The 14,800-nt window shown below is 40.1% G+C and overlaps 1 protein-coding gene across 5 annotated transcripts in view; it reads right to left on the reverse strand.

Annotated features, from left to right (window-relative positions):
• The window catches only part of PRKDC (protein kinase, DNA-activated, catalytic subunit), a 186,403-nt gene that overhangs the window by 141,863 nt on the left and 29,740 nt on the right, over positions 1-14,800 (reverse strand). For all 5 annotated transcript variants that reach the window (XR_010159536.1, XM_519750.9, XM_001147162.8 and 2 more), the window contains exons 18-23: positions 14,544-14,703; positions 13,783-13,869; positions 12,454-12,573; positions 11,877-12,036; positions 2,966-3,072; positions 18-108 (exon numbers count right to left, since the gene is read on the reverse strand). Coding sequence is in view for 4 of the 5 variants with exons in the window: in XM_519750.9 (XP_519750.6) it covers positions 18-108; positions 2,966-3,072; positions 11,877-12,036; positions 12,454-12,573; positions 13,783-13,869; positions 14,544-14,703 (725 nt within the window). In the remaining variant the exon portion in view is untranslated. The remainder of the gene's footprint in view (positions 1-17; positions 109-2,965; positions 3,073-11,876; positions 12,037-12,453; positions 12,574-13,782; positions 13,870-14,543; positions 14,704-14,800) is intronic.

Genomic DNA, 14,800 nt, shown 5'->3' on the forward strand with positions numbered 1-14,800 from the left:
TTTTAAAAGAAGTTTACCTGTCAGAAGATTTTTGTTTATTTGTCCTCCTAGAGATCCAAGCATTTGTACTACTCTAATTCTTATTTCTTCTAAGGATATTGCTTCGTTCTGTAAATTTGAACAATTGTATATATGTGATTACAAATGGGTTAAAGATTAAATAGAAGACATAGGAAAAAACTCTTTGCCACCCACTAGGATGTCCATTTCCTAGAACCGCAGTTCCAAACTTTTTGGCAGGATCCTTTCCACTCTTAAGAAATATCAAGGACCCCCAAAGAGCTGTTTTATGTAGGTCCTGTTTATCAGTATTAATGACATTAGAAATTGAAACACAGAAACTATGTAAACAGTTAAACTACAAAACCCATTACATGTTATAAAAAGTAACTATATTTTTCAAACAAATGAAAACTCTGGGCAAAGTGGCCATTCCACAGTAGTGCAGATCCGTTTACAGTGTAGCTCACTGGGAGACAGTTTGGTCCTCACACCGATATTGCAGTTGGAAAACCAGGCAAGAAATTTTAAATAGTCTTTTTAGCTAACTGTAGTTATTCTTCTTTGATATTACACCAAAACTGAACCAGCGATAGTTTCTTAAAGGTTACAATGTCGAATCTGAATTCTTATCATGAACTCTACGTACTCTACTATGTTAAAATCCAGTGGCTGATCTTGCACTTTGAGTGGATTTTTCATCCATGTATAATTTGGAAACATCATGTATTCCTCATCTGAAAATACTGGTTCACTGGATTGTGCAGATATTCCAAATGTTGACACATTTCATTATATATGCAAAAAATCACATAAGCAAATATCACCACCAATCTTATTAGAAAAAAAATCTTAGGCTGGGCGCAGTGGCTCACACCTATATCCCAGCATTTTGGGAGGCCAAGGTGGGCAGATCACGAGGTCAGGAGTTCGAGACCAGCCTTTCACCAACATGGTGAAAGCCCATCTCTACTAAAAATAAAACAATTAGCCAGGCGTGGTGGCACGCACCTGTAATCCCAGCTCCTCAGAAGGCTGAGGCAGGAGAATCGCTTGAACCCAGGAGGTGGAGGTTGCAGTGAGCACTCCAGCCTGGGCAACGTAGCGAGACTCCATCTCAAAATTTAAAAAAAAAAATCTTTAAGTAATGAGAAGCTATCAAACTTACTGCAATAGTTACAAGTTCTCCAAAATTTTACAGTTCACTTAAAAGCTTAAATTTTATCATTGGCAACAGATTTTCAGAAGTTTTCCTCAAAGTGGCAGGCTCGGTTCATTTTAGAGAAAATGTCTGCATATATCCACCTATGAATAACCTCAGTGTGCCTTTCAGTTGTCATTTCAATAAAAATTGTGTCCACAAAGCAGTGGCTACTTCAGCTCCCAGTTAAAAGCACCACACAGTGCTTTTTCTCCAGACAGCTGTCACACTTTTCTACGCAGGCCTGCTTCAGGTGCACCTCCTGCCTCACACACGGAGTATTTTTAAAAATCTGTGCTCAGAGTCAACGTTAGAGAATCAACAGTGTTCTCCATCATAATACCATGGTGCAAATTAACGGATTAAAAATAGCTTTGGCCTTGCACCCTGGATCCCCCAGGGATCACAGTTAGAGAACCATAGTGCTAAGGAACAGGCATTGTGTATCTGTACAAAAATTTTGGCAAAGCACAGTGGCACACATCTGTAATCCCAGCATTTGAGAGGCTGAGGTGGGCAGATTGCTTAACCCCAGGAGTTCAAGACCAGCCTGGGCAACAATGCAAAACCCATCTCTACGAAAAATACAAAAATTAGCTGGGCATAGTGGCACATGCCTGTGGTCCCAGCTACTCGGGTGGCTGAGGCTGGAGGATCACTTGAGCCTGGGAGGTTGAAGCTGCAGTGAGCTGAGATCACACCAATGCACTCCACCCTGGGTGACAACATGAGATCCTGCCTCAAAAAAAAATTAAATCGATAAGAAAAAAAGAAATTTTATTTGTAAAACCAGAGATATATTTATTTTATCCTGCTGTGCCATAAAATTATAAAAACTTTTATGCCGCCATTTCTAGTTTCATTCTAGTCTCTCAATCAAAAGATGCCCAAAATAATGAGGTGAGAAGAACTGACCCTAGAGTTTGCATTATCAGTTTTAGATGTTAAAAGTTTTTCAAATTTTAATTCTTACTTCATTCCAAAAATAGCTATTTTCCCTATTCTAACTCAATTTTCTCTATTTACGTCATATTTTACTATCACATCGTATGGCTCATCTCGAGAAAACTTGCCCCAAGGAATTATCACCAAAAAGCCATAAAAGAACAAAAAAGAAAACTGAAACAAACTGAACCTGATAATATGACATATTTAAGATCTAAGCATAAATGAAAGTCTTACATATCCCTGGTATCAGTATTCTGACTTGCTTATTTAATATGAACCAGTTTACCTTTTATTATCCACTAAATACATTTGAGGGCAGGGATGAACAGAAAAACAAGACCAAAAAAATAAACAAAACAGTTAATATAGTTTATATTTTCATAGCTAAAAATATATTAATTTTTTTTGTCAGGCCACTCCCATTGCCCAGGCTGGAGTGCAGTGGTGTGATCTTGCTCACTACAGCCTCAACTTCCTGGGCACAGGTGATTCTCCCACCACAGCCTCCCAAGTAGCTGGGGCCACAGGCATGCGCCACCACACCCAGCTAATTTTTTGTATTTTTTAATAGAGACAGGGTCTTCCTATGTTGCCCAGGCTGAGCTCAAGCGATCCACCCACCTCACCCTCCTAAAGTGCTGGGATTACAGGTGTGCGCCACCATGCCTGGCCAATATATTAAAATTATTTTTATATTGTACTCTACTTTGTATACAAAAACAACTAACATTTTAAATGAAGATTTTTACTTTTCACAAGTGTTAGAATCTGATCTCTGCATTATGTAAGGTACAGAAAATACAAAGGACTTCTTACTGATGAAAGGTTCTTTGTCTTCTTCAGATGCTTTAACACCACTTTATTAAATCCTTTCTGGGCAGCCCGAGAAAGAGCTGACACTTCCCAGTTATTCTTGGTCTCATCTATCAATAGTAAACGAAAATAAATTTAAAATAGCATTTATTCATTCATTTAATGTACATTAGAGGCAACAAACTATATTGTCAAATAGAAACATTAAAATCCTAAATTACGATTTAAAAAAATTAAGTTTCTAAAACAAAAAATATAAATGGTGGTTGCTTTTAAACATCACTGTCTGCCAAAAGGAACATGGCTCCTTGGGAAGTGTCTGACTCCAGGGTCGAGAAGAGCATGAATCATCTCGTGGAGCAGGAGTGGCTCCCACGCATCACACTCGGGCCAAATCTGGGACAATGTGGGCTTCAAAACCAATCATGATGGCAAAAGATTAGACCCACTGAAAAAATAAGAATCCACAAATCTTACTAATACAGATAAATAAATAATGGGGAAAATTGTTTCTTGCAGTAGAACATCAACTAGGATGAAAGAAATGATGGGGGTAGAAAATCACCATTTTGCAACCATCAAAGTAATACCTGATTCAGAAGAATAGTCAGTGGATACTAAAACTATTATGGTGAGCTTGATGAGGAACAAGACTATTTACAGTGTTGAAGTACCCCGAATAAATTCCTTTTTTTTTTAAGCAATCATAAACTTACAGAGGATGGAGAGTATATAACTTCTTTCCTGAAGCACTGAGAGTAAGTGACCGACTCAACACCCCACTGCCCCGAATGCTTCAATGTGTTTTCCACAAGGACAGTCTCCCATACAACTGCCACACAACCATCCAAACCAGATTACCAACATTCACTCCTCAGCACCACTCCCGAGTTCAGCATTCACCTAAGAATGTTTTTAATTCAGGACAGCATATTGCACTTAGTTGACCTATCTCTTTAGTCTCTTTTAGACTGAAGCTGTTCTTCAGTATTACCTTGCATTTCATAATTTGGACATTTAAAAAATCATATGCCAGTAATTTCATACGTGGTCTCTCCATATGCATTTGTCTAATGTTTTCTCATGATTAGACTCAGGTTATGGGAACCAGTTGTAACATTTTACTATTTCCTTTATTAACTGCTGAATTAAACTTTGACACATGTTCATTTTCTCTCTGCAGAGTCATAGTTCTACAACTATAAAGTCATTTCCAAAAGTTCTGAGATGTCCAGTGCATTCACTGACACGGCCAGGTGAGCTGCGCCGCGGGAGGGCACCTGCCGGTGGTTTAACTCCAGCAAGTCTTCTCTTGGTTCCAGAATGAATCCCTGGCAGTGGGATCTTAGCTCTGCTCTCTCTAGCTAGTTCTTTTCCTTTCTATAAGATGTTAAAGAGTTCTACTCTCTGATGGGCCAGAGATAATAAGAGAATCCAGTTTTCAGTGGTTTTTTTTTTGAGCTCCAATAAGTTAAGAATTTTTAGTTCACTGGAAAAAACAGATATTTGATATCTGGACTATTCATCATTTTCTACGTCTGTTGGGAACAGGCCCCCAAATCTGGCCATAAACAAAATCTCTGCAGCACTGCGACATGTTCATGATGGCCATGATGTCCACGCTGAAAGTTGTGGGTTTATTAGAATGAGGGCAAGGAACACCTGACCCACCCAGGGCAGAAAATAACTTAAGGCGTTCCTGAACCACAAACAATAGCATGAGCCATCTGTGCCTTAAGGACATGCTCCTGCTACAGATAACTAGCCAGAGCCCATCCCTTTGTTTCAGCCCATCCCTTTGTTTCCCGTTTTAGTTAATCTATACTCTATAGAAACGATGCTTATCACTGGCTTGCTGTCAATAAATATGTGGGTAAATCTCTGTTCCTGGCTCTCAGCTCTGAAGGCTGTCAGCCCCCTGATTCACCACTCCACACTCTATATTTCTGTGTGTGTGTCTTTAATTCCTCTAGCGCTGCTGGGTTAGGGACTCCATGACCGAGCTGGTCTCGGCAATGTCTGTATCTCCTGGTTTTTGGCTCAAATTGCAGAACTGAAACTATTTACTAAGCTCTCTATGTGTCTTTGCAAGTATGTGTCTATAATTAACAAAGGCCTATATCTAATTTTGTGTATAATGTTCTCCTGTATTTGGGGGGTATTGATAAATTAGATTATAAAGTCTCTTAAAGGAGCTCTGTCCTGATTTATACAGATATGTAAATTGAGTATTCCTAAAATTCTCCAAAAATAAGGAAGTTGAACTAACAGTGTTTTAAATGTGCTAGATTTTAAAAATCGTACAGAAAACAATTTGGGATCATTTAGGAATATTCACATAATTAAGGCGCATCTGTGGTAAAGAGACAAGTTTAATATTTTGGTTTAAATAAATGAATTTTATCTATCAGTATTAAATATAATACGAACATGCACTTTATTCTACTTGTGTTTGTTTTCCCTATAGTTATTCCGGCTAATAAGCTAACATTACTTCTCATAACGTTTTTTAAAACTGTGGTGTAATATACATAACATGAAATGTACTCTTTTAACCATTTTTAGGTATATAATTGAGTGGCATTAATTACATTCACAATGTTGTGCAACCATCACCACATCCATCTCCAGAAATTTTTCAACATCTGAAACAGTCCCATACAACTTTTAAGATTATGAAAAATGTGGCTGGGCACGGTTGGCTCACGCCTGTAATCCCAGCACTTTAGGAGGCCGATTGGGGCGGATCACGAGGTCAGGAGATCTAGACCATCCTGGATAACATGGTGAAACCCCCATCTCTACTAAAAATACAAAAAAATTAGCCAGGTGTGGTGGCGGGCACCTGTATTCCCAGCTACTCGGGAGGCTGCGGCAGGAGAATGGCGTGACCCCAGGAGGTGGAGCTTGCAGTGAGCCAAGATCACGCCACTGCGCTCCAGCCTGGGCGACAGAGCAAGACTCCATCTCAAAAAAAAAAAAAAAATGAAAAATGTAATAAGTTTATGTCCAACTAAATTGAATCATTATCTGGGTAAACTTTTTATTTCCCAAGTAATTACGCTGTGCAGCATGCCAACTGGAAGATAATCTCTATTATCTTTAGGCAATTTGCAACCTTGGACTGACTGAGTTAATGGATACTTTGGATGGTTGGGTACTTTGATAATTTCTAAGGAAAATATTAATAGAATACTGAAATACTGATGAAAAGGCACAATTTTTGTGTTTATGTGCTTTTCCTTTTTGCTTTTATAGGCCATTGAAGGTAGGAGCTTTGGGTCATGCTAACAGGCACGTGCATGCTGTCTCTTGGGGGGCTGCAGACAGTGGTATCTGTGAGCTCCATGAGTCTGACATACTGCTGGTGTGTAAGGCAATTCTCAATTTCCCACTCCAGTTTTCTACATGAAACATGAGTTTAGTAATTATATAATTAACAAGTGGTTGTGTGGCTATATTAGAAGAATAGTACAGAAATACAATTGCATGCATGCTTTTGATTTTCTTTTTGAGACAGAGTCTTGCTCTGTCACCCAGGCTGGAGTGCAGTGGCACAATCTCCACTCACTGCAACCTCCACCTCCTGGGTTCAAACAATTCTGCCTCAGCCTCCCGAGTAGCTGGGATTACAGGTGTGTGCCACCACACCCAGATAATTTTTGTATTTTTAGTAGAGCCAGGGTTTTGCTATGTTGGCCAGGTTGGTCTCGAACTCATGACTTCACGTGATCTGCCTACCTTGGCCTCCCTAAGTGCTGGGATTACAGGCGTGAGCCACTGCACCCAGCCTGATTTTTCATTTTTCTTGGATTACAGGTGTGAGCCACAGCACCCAGCCTGATTTTTCTTTTTTCTTTCTTCAGAAGGGTCTCACTCTGTCACCCAGGCTATGGTGCAGTGGTGCAATCATGACTTATTGCAGCCTTGACCTCCCAGGCTTGAGCAATCCTCCCACCTCAGCCTCCCAAGTAGCTGAAACCACAGGCGTATACCACCACATCCAGCTAATTTTTAAAATTTTTGTAACGAAATTAGCCAGGTGCAGTGGTGCGCACCTGTAATCCCAGCCACTTGGGAAGCTGAGGCAGGAGAACTGCTTGAACCCGGGAGGCGGAGGTTGCAGTGAGCCAAGATCACGCAACTGCACTCCAGCCTGGGTAACAGAGCGATATTTCGTCTCAAAAAAAAAAAAAAAAAATTGTAAAGATAAGGTCTCCTTATGTTGCCCAGACTGGTCTCGAACTCCTGGCCTTAAGTGATCCTCATCCCTCGGTCAGTCAAAATGGTACGTGGGATTACAGGTGTGAGCCACTGCACCCAGCCTGCTTTTCATTTTTAAGTAAGGAGGGTAGTTCCTCATAAAACAGTGAATCTCAGACATTTTCATGTCTGGATCTCTTTCCAGAATTAGGACTGACCCCATAAATCTTTGTTTTGTGGGTTAGAACTAGTAGCAGTTACTATATTGGAAACAGAAATAATGTTTTAAAGACTTATTGATTGATTTGGAGGTCATGTTAACATGCATAACATCTCTGTATTTCAATGAGAAGAGTTCTGATCTCCCAGACACCCTGGGAACTGGTGTTTGAAAGTTGTGTCAATTGGTTTCAGAATATGAAAGGACATTAACACAGGACAAATCTCGGAAAGCGACTATCTGAGCCTAAAAAGATAGTATGAGATGAGTTAAATTTTTAGCAAAGGTCACTTAATCTTGAAAAGTTTGCTTCTTTGGTTTACTGATCAAGGACTTTGCCTATACCATGAGAAGTCATTTTTTTTTTTTTTTTGAGATGAAGTCTCGCTCTGTCGCCCAGGCTGGAGTGCAACGGCGCGATCTCGGCTCACTGCAACCTCTGCCTCCCGGGTTCAAGTGATTCTCTGGTCTCAGCCTCCCAAGTAGCTGGGATTACAGGTGTGCGCCATCATGCCAGGCTAATTTTTTTTCTTTTTAGTAGAGACACGGTTTCACCATGTTTGCCAGGCTGGTCTCAAACTCCTGACGTCAGGTGATCCACCCAAGTTATGGGATTACAGGCGTGAGCCACTGTAGGCAGCCAAGAAATCATTCTATGTAATCTGCCAAGACAGCAAAGATTCACTGTCTTACCAGAAAAATTTTCTGAGCTTTACACTGACTTCACTGTCTGAAAAAGGAGATTCAGGCCATGTGTCTTTGACAGAAGAGGCCCAGAGTGGCACTGAGTTCCCCTCAGCAAGTCACATCAGGATGCACGTGTGGCCCACAAGTCCTACTGCTAGTCAGTGGGCAAAGAAGGGCTCTACCAGGTGTCTATGCTGTAAAATCACTATTTTCACTCTCAATCATTAGTACGTGTTTGGGTGAGGTACTTTAAAACCATGGTACTTCAAAAAGTGCCATGCTGGCTGTGAAGGTGTAGGGGCCATCTAGGAGGACACTCAGAGGCCTCCAGGAATTGAGAATCATGCTCCAGCCGTCAGTCAGCAAGGAGACAGGAACCTTGGTCCTCCAATCACATGGAACTGAATCCTGCCAACAACCTAGATGGGGAGTGAACAAGCCTGGACTAGCCAACACCTTGAATTCAGTCATATGACTTAACAGAGAACCCAGCTGAGCCCATTTGGACTTGTGTCCTACAAATCTACGAAATAATCAATGGGTGCTAATTTAAGCTAAGTTTATAAGAACTTATTACACACCAAACAATCAAACAAAAAAAACCACTAGGAAACTTTAACTTACTCATTTTACTTATTTATATCTGTACATGCTCACTGCTTCCTATTTGATTACCTGGGTTATAACGTTTCTAAAGTTATTTATTTTGATGCTCAAGTCATCACTACTTTTGCCTGTGACATTTCCCCCATCATGCTTTGAACAGGTCCTTACTTTCCGGATGTTCTATAAAATACAGTATTCTAAGTTCATAATATATTTTCCCGGCCCCAGGTTGGAACCAAGGAGTCCTGGTTCCATTAATGGAAAATGAGGTGTGGGTCTGGGCATGGTAGCTCATGCCTGTAACCCCAGCACTTTGGGAGGCCGAGGTGGGCAGATGACTTGAGGTCAGGAGTTCGAGACCAGTCTGGTCAACATAGTGAGACCCCCATCTCTACTAAAAATACAAAAATTAGCTGGGCGTGGTGGTGCATGCCTGTAGTCTCAACTACTTGGGAGGCTGAGGTGGAAGGACCACTTGAGCCCAGCAGGCAGAGGTTTCAGTGAGCCAAGATTGCACCACTGCTCTCCCGCCTGGGAAACAGAGTGAGACTCTGTCTCAAAATAATAATAATAATAAAAAAAAAAGGAAAATGAGATTTGGAGGCCATGACCTGGGTGCCAGGTTTGCTTGTTACTATTCAGATACCACACTCCTAGAGGTCCCTTCAGTGGCCAGAGTACATGTAACACACAAACACACACTCTCTCTCTCAGTTCTATTTTCACATTTATTTAGATGCATCCATAAGTGAATGCACATATATAACTGGGGAGAGGCAGAGGGAGACGGAGGACCATGGGTTCACACTGATATACCCACTTCCAATGCAACTCCACAGTGTCCATTCCAGTTTCCTGTCTTTCTGTATTTGTAGCTCACTTCAACATGAGAAACCTAGTTTCCCTTATTCTCAATGAATTTATGTATTTGTTCAATCTCCTGTATGTAACCAAACTACTACCTCCATCGCCCTTCTCACCCTGCCTGTACCCCAACATCCCAGACAGCTGTCCCAACACGTGGGTGCCTCATCTGGCTTGGGTAAACCCCATGCCAGGCCACCCCATGGGGGATGACCTCCTCACACCCTTGGGAGCACCTGGGACCTCCCCCTGCCCAGCATCTACCTTCCTCTGTACCACCTAAAGGCCTCAAGACTCATCACTCCAGAAAGTGGAGCATGGAATGCCTCAAATTACTAACTCACACAGAGAGAAAAACAGTAACCTGACAACCACAAAAAGATGATGCAAACACTGACCAAATGGTTACAGTGGAAACAACCAGCAAAGGCACCAAGTGTCCTGAAGAGAACCCAGCGTCTGTCAAAAAGGCACAGCCCAAAACTCATCAAGAGGAAACATCAGACAAACCCACATAGAAGGACACTGTACAAAATAACTGGCCTGCAGCCTTCAAAATGTCAAGTCATGAGAACTAAGAAAGGTTGAAGAACTATCCCACATTAAAGAAAGCTAAAGAGTTACAACTAAAAGTAACACATGATCCTACACTGAATTCTAAACCAGGAAAAATGCAGCTAAAAAAAGAAATTAATAGGGCAAGTGAAAAATGTGCCTATTGACTGTTACTTGGAAGAATATGTATCCATGTTATTTTTCTGGATTTTGATGATAATACTGTAGTTACGTAAAAGAATGTCCTCACTCTTAAGAAATATACAATGAAGTCTTCAAGATCTATGACACCTTCGGCTTATTCACAAACGGTTCCAAAAAAAATGTCCCATGTAAATATAAAAACATGCACAAACACACAATAGAGAAAGTACATGCAACAACATAAATGGTACAAAATCTTAATAACTGGTGAATCTAGATAGAACACATGGAGTTCTTTTTACTGTTCCTGCAATTGTTCTGGAAGTTTGATACATCAAAAAAAGTTATTAAAACACTAACTTCTGTCTCTAACATGATAGATTTTGTTTTGTCACCTAATTTTGCTTACTTTCTGCTTTTCTCAATTATCGAATCATCTAGATAGGGTACATGTTTAACAGGCAAATCATTTAAAACAATCACAGTAACTTCCTTTACTAATCTAAAACTTTTCAATGAGTTAACAGAACTCAAAAAAGAAAATTAAATACTATAAAGATATATGCTATCAGATATATTCATTTTACTAAGTGATGTATTTGTCATGAATACTCAAATAATGGCACTCCTTATATAAATGTGAATTTTAAAAGCTATAAAGGTTAACTAGTTTGTAATTTTGGTCTCTAAAATATGCTTGTTATTACAATCTGTAAAAAAATTGTGACTCTTTCTTCATGAACTCTGCATATGTACTGAGGATGTCAGAAAAAGCAGACACAGTGCATGAAATCTGTCACACAACTTTCACTTAATGTTTCCAAGCCAATAAGATTTAACAATAAAATAATGATTTACACAGGTAAAACCTCACAATTTTTTTTCTGTATTTCTTTTTTTGGCCTCATGAAGAAAAAAACCTTATAAATTAATACTTGACTTCTACTGTGAAGATAGTAAAGCTTAAATTCTTACAAATACTTCAGTCTTTCTCCCAACAGAATCTTTTTGCTTGCATCGGATGACAATGTCTCTTTTCATTCCAGTTTAATTAAGTCTGTGCCCCACCCCAACTCTGAAGTCCTACTTTTTCTTCTCTTGACTAGTAATATTTTGACCTCGGCAGATAATTTTTTTCTTTGACTCTTTTCCCAAACCTATTTTTTCTATGATGACATTTTTTTCGCAATTCTTAGCTACCATTAGTGTGCTTCACCAGTTATGTTTTAAAAAGCAATAAAAATCTAGTGAAAGTAAAAATACAAAATTACTGTTGAATTTTCTGAAGTTTTTAATTCCTGACTGATTTATTCAACAAGTTTTTTTTGCAAAGCAGTGTATTAGGAGCCATAAAAATTTCAAGGTATTGAAGACAGTACTTGTCTTTGAAGATTTTATAAATCTTAGTAAGCTATATATAAGTGAGTAAATGAAAAATATTTTTAATACCTCAACTATATTTCTTTATCACAATTAGAGTCAGATAACTTAGGGAAATTACAAAAATAGCAATCAAACATATTTTGAACACGCTGGGTTTAAATTTCAGAAGTTACAAAAATACAGTCCTACCTATTATAGTTACTCCATTTCCATTTTAATTACCATACACATCACAATTCTTCTAAACCTTACCTGACAAGGCTGAAGTCTTCAGGTATCCATCCAGGCAGGGGAGAATGTCTTTGTAATAAGGCTGCATTACATGTCTGTCAATATAAATTGACCATTCTTCTAGAGCATTCAGGCCTACTTCTGCCAAGGGGGTATAGCTCAGGCCCAGTTTGAAAGCCATCTGTATGTTAATACAAACAAGTTAAACTGAAACGCAGGAAATATAAGATTTAAAGGAAAAAAACACCAAGTAATTGTGATTTCTAATTAATACTCCTTTTTATTGCTGGATGCCCGACACCGCTGGAGAGTGCAGTCCAGGTAATCAGGAGGAAAGCAAGCAGCTGTCTCTGTGGCTGTGGTATACCGCAGCCTTTCAAGGCACACAGGTTTAACTCTCACATCGACCTCCAAGTGCAGTTCAGAGTCACCAAGGGTCTAAGTCCCAAAGCCAGTAAGTGGCAGAAGCAGACCCTGACCCGGGCACGCCCGTGAGGAAACGCCTGCTGGGACTGCCAGGGCAAGAGGATGGTGTTTCCATGTGCTCTGGGACTCACAACAGCGATGAAGAGATGGCTCTGTTCAAGACAACGCCTACCTGCAGTGCAGGAACGTAGGCTCTAACATCGAGTTCAATGATGTTGTGTGGCAAGGACAGAAGAAAGGTCAAACAAGAGGCCAAAAGTTCATCTTTGTACTGCTTCATTTTAACTGCCACCTTAACAAGAAAGAAGACAGTAATGTATATCTGAATAGAGCCTACATTTGAAAATCAACTAAAAAGTATTTGCCCTATTCTCAAATACAAAAATTGGCACGTAGCCTTTATTGACATGACCACATTCACTTACAAATTACACACTAACCTCCAGGAAAGTTAATTTGTTGAAATGCTTAATACCTACTACATGGAAAAACAAGAATCTATTTCATCTTGAGTTGTCATCACTCAACTGAATTATGTTAAGAGAGCTTGAGGGACTTTTTTTTTTTTTTTTTTTTGTAAGATAGAGTCGTGCTGTCAGCCAGGCTGGAGTGCATGGTGCAATCTCGGCTCACTGCAACCTCTGCCATCCTTCAAGCGATTCTCCTGCCTTGGCATCCCAAGTAGCTGGGATTACAGGCACGTACAACCACACCTGGCTAATTTTTTGTATTTTTAGTACAGATGGGATTTCGCCATGTTGGCCAGGCTGGTCTTGAACTCCTGCCCTCAAGTGATCCACCCACCTTGGCCTCCCAAAGTGCTAGGATTACAGGCATGAACCAAAGTGTCTGGCTGAGGGACTTTTGAAGCACAATAACTTCCTCTATTAGTTTTTTTAGGACCTTACTCCCGCTCTAGATTTAGCAAACACATTTTAATTTTTATTTATTTATTTATTTATTTATTTATTTATTTATTTGAGACACAGTCTTGCTCTGTTCCCCAGGCTGGAGTGCAGTGGCACTATCTCGGCTCACTGCAACCTCCATCTCCCGGGTTCAAGCGATTCTCCTCCCCCAGCCTCCTGACCTGACACAATTCTTTTTTTTTGAGACAGAGTCTCGCTGTGTCACCCAGGCTGGAGTACAGTAGTGCAATCTCAGCTCACTGCAACTTCTGCCTCCAGGGTTCAAGCAGTTCTCCTGCCTCAGCCTCACAGCCTACTGAGGAGCTGGGATTACAGGCGTGCACCACCACGCCTGGCTAATTTTTGTATTTTTAGTAGAGACGCGGTTTCACTACATTGGTCAGGCTGGTCTCGAACTCCTGACCTTGTGATCCTCCCACCTCGGCCTCCCAAAGTGCTGGGATTAAGGGCATGAGCCACTGCACCCAGCCCCAATTCTTAAAATAATTATTTATGATCACTAGGATTTTTTCAATAGATATTCATTTAAAAACAGTTCATGATAACACTAAGATAAATCATTTAAAAATTACCTCTTTGCCAAATTTCACAAATAAAGCAAAGCAAGAATACTTTTCTGGGTCTTCAGGAGAGTGTTTCAGACTCTGTGGACTAACTCCCTGTCAAATAAAACAGCAAGTTAGTACACTGAACAAGAATCGGGAGACTGTATCCCAATCCAGTAGTTCCTAGCCTGTCTTCAAAGGGGTGAATCCATTTCAAGTTACCAACATCTAATGAAGACAGGAGGCAGAATCAGCTCTGCAGACATTTCAAGGCACAGGCCAGTCAGAACAAGAGGAGGGAAGCTGGCAGCTAGTGAGAAGCCAAGCACACAGCTAAGTCCATTCCCTCTTCCTCATCTCACCCTGTAATTACCCAGGTGGGCTCCTCATGTGACTGACTGGAGCATTGAGAATGCTAATCCAGTTGTTCTCAAACTTCACTGGGTGCCAGAATCACCTGGTGGCGCTTAGCAGGGCAGCAGAGCCCTGCCCCCAAGGTTTGTGATGCAGAAAGCAATGCTCAAGGCTGCTGGTCCTGGGACCATACTTTGAGAGGCCTTGTTAATCTTACATAATTAGCCAGGTGTTTGAGCATCAGGGCAAAAAATGCTGCTAGCTTTTTAGAGTGCTATCTAACTGCCATTCACATATCAATTTTTTTAAACACATAGAATAAAATTAGTAGACTTTAAAACTGCATAGTCCACAATCACATATTTTATGATACATTTATATATACTCATGACCTAAAAAAACACAAGATTCAACGTCCTGCAAGAAAGACTCACCTCGAAATATTTTATTTTCTTGGCATTTCTTACTGTAATAGAAAGCAATTTGTAGAAACCACTGATGAGGGGCAACCTTGTAGATTGCAAAATTAATTCATATGAAAATGAGTACACCCATGGTTCAAAAAATTCTGCTTGTTTCTCAGGGAGAATCTCTCTGTAAAAACAAATTAGAAATTGAAGGTAGAAATTTGTATCATTCTGATCTTAAAATTGTAAGGGACATAATCGAACAACTAAGCTACAAACCCATC

Source organism: Pan troglodytes, chromosome 7 (genome assembly GCF_028858775.2).
Source record: "Pan troglodytes isolate AG18354 chromosome 7, NHGRI_mPanTro3-v2.0_pri, whole genome shotgun sequence".
Taxonomy (NCBI): Eukaryota; Metazoa; Chordata; class Mammalia; order Primates; family Hominidae; genus Pan; species Pan troglodytes.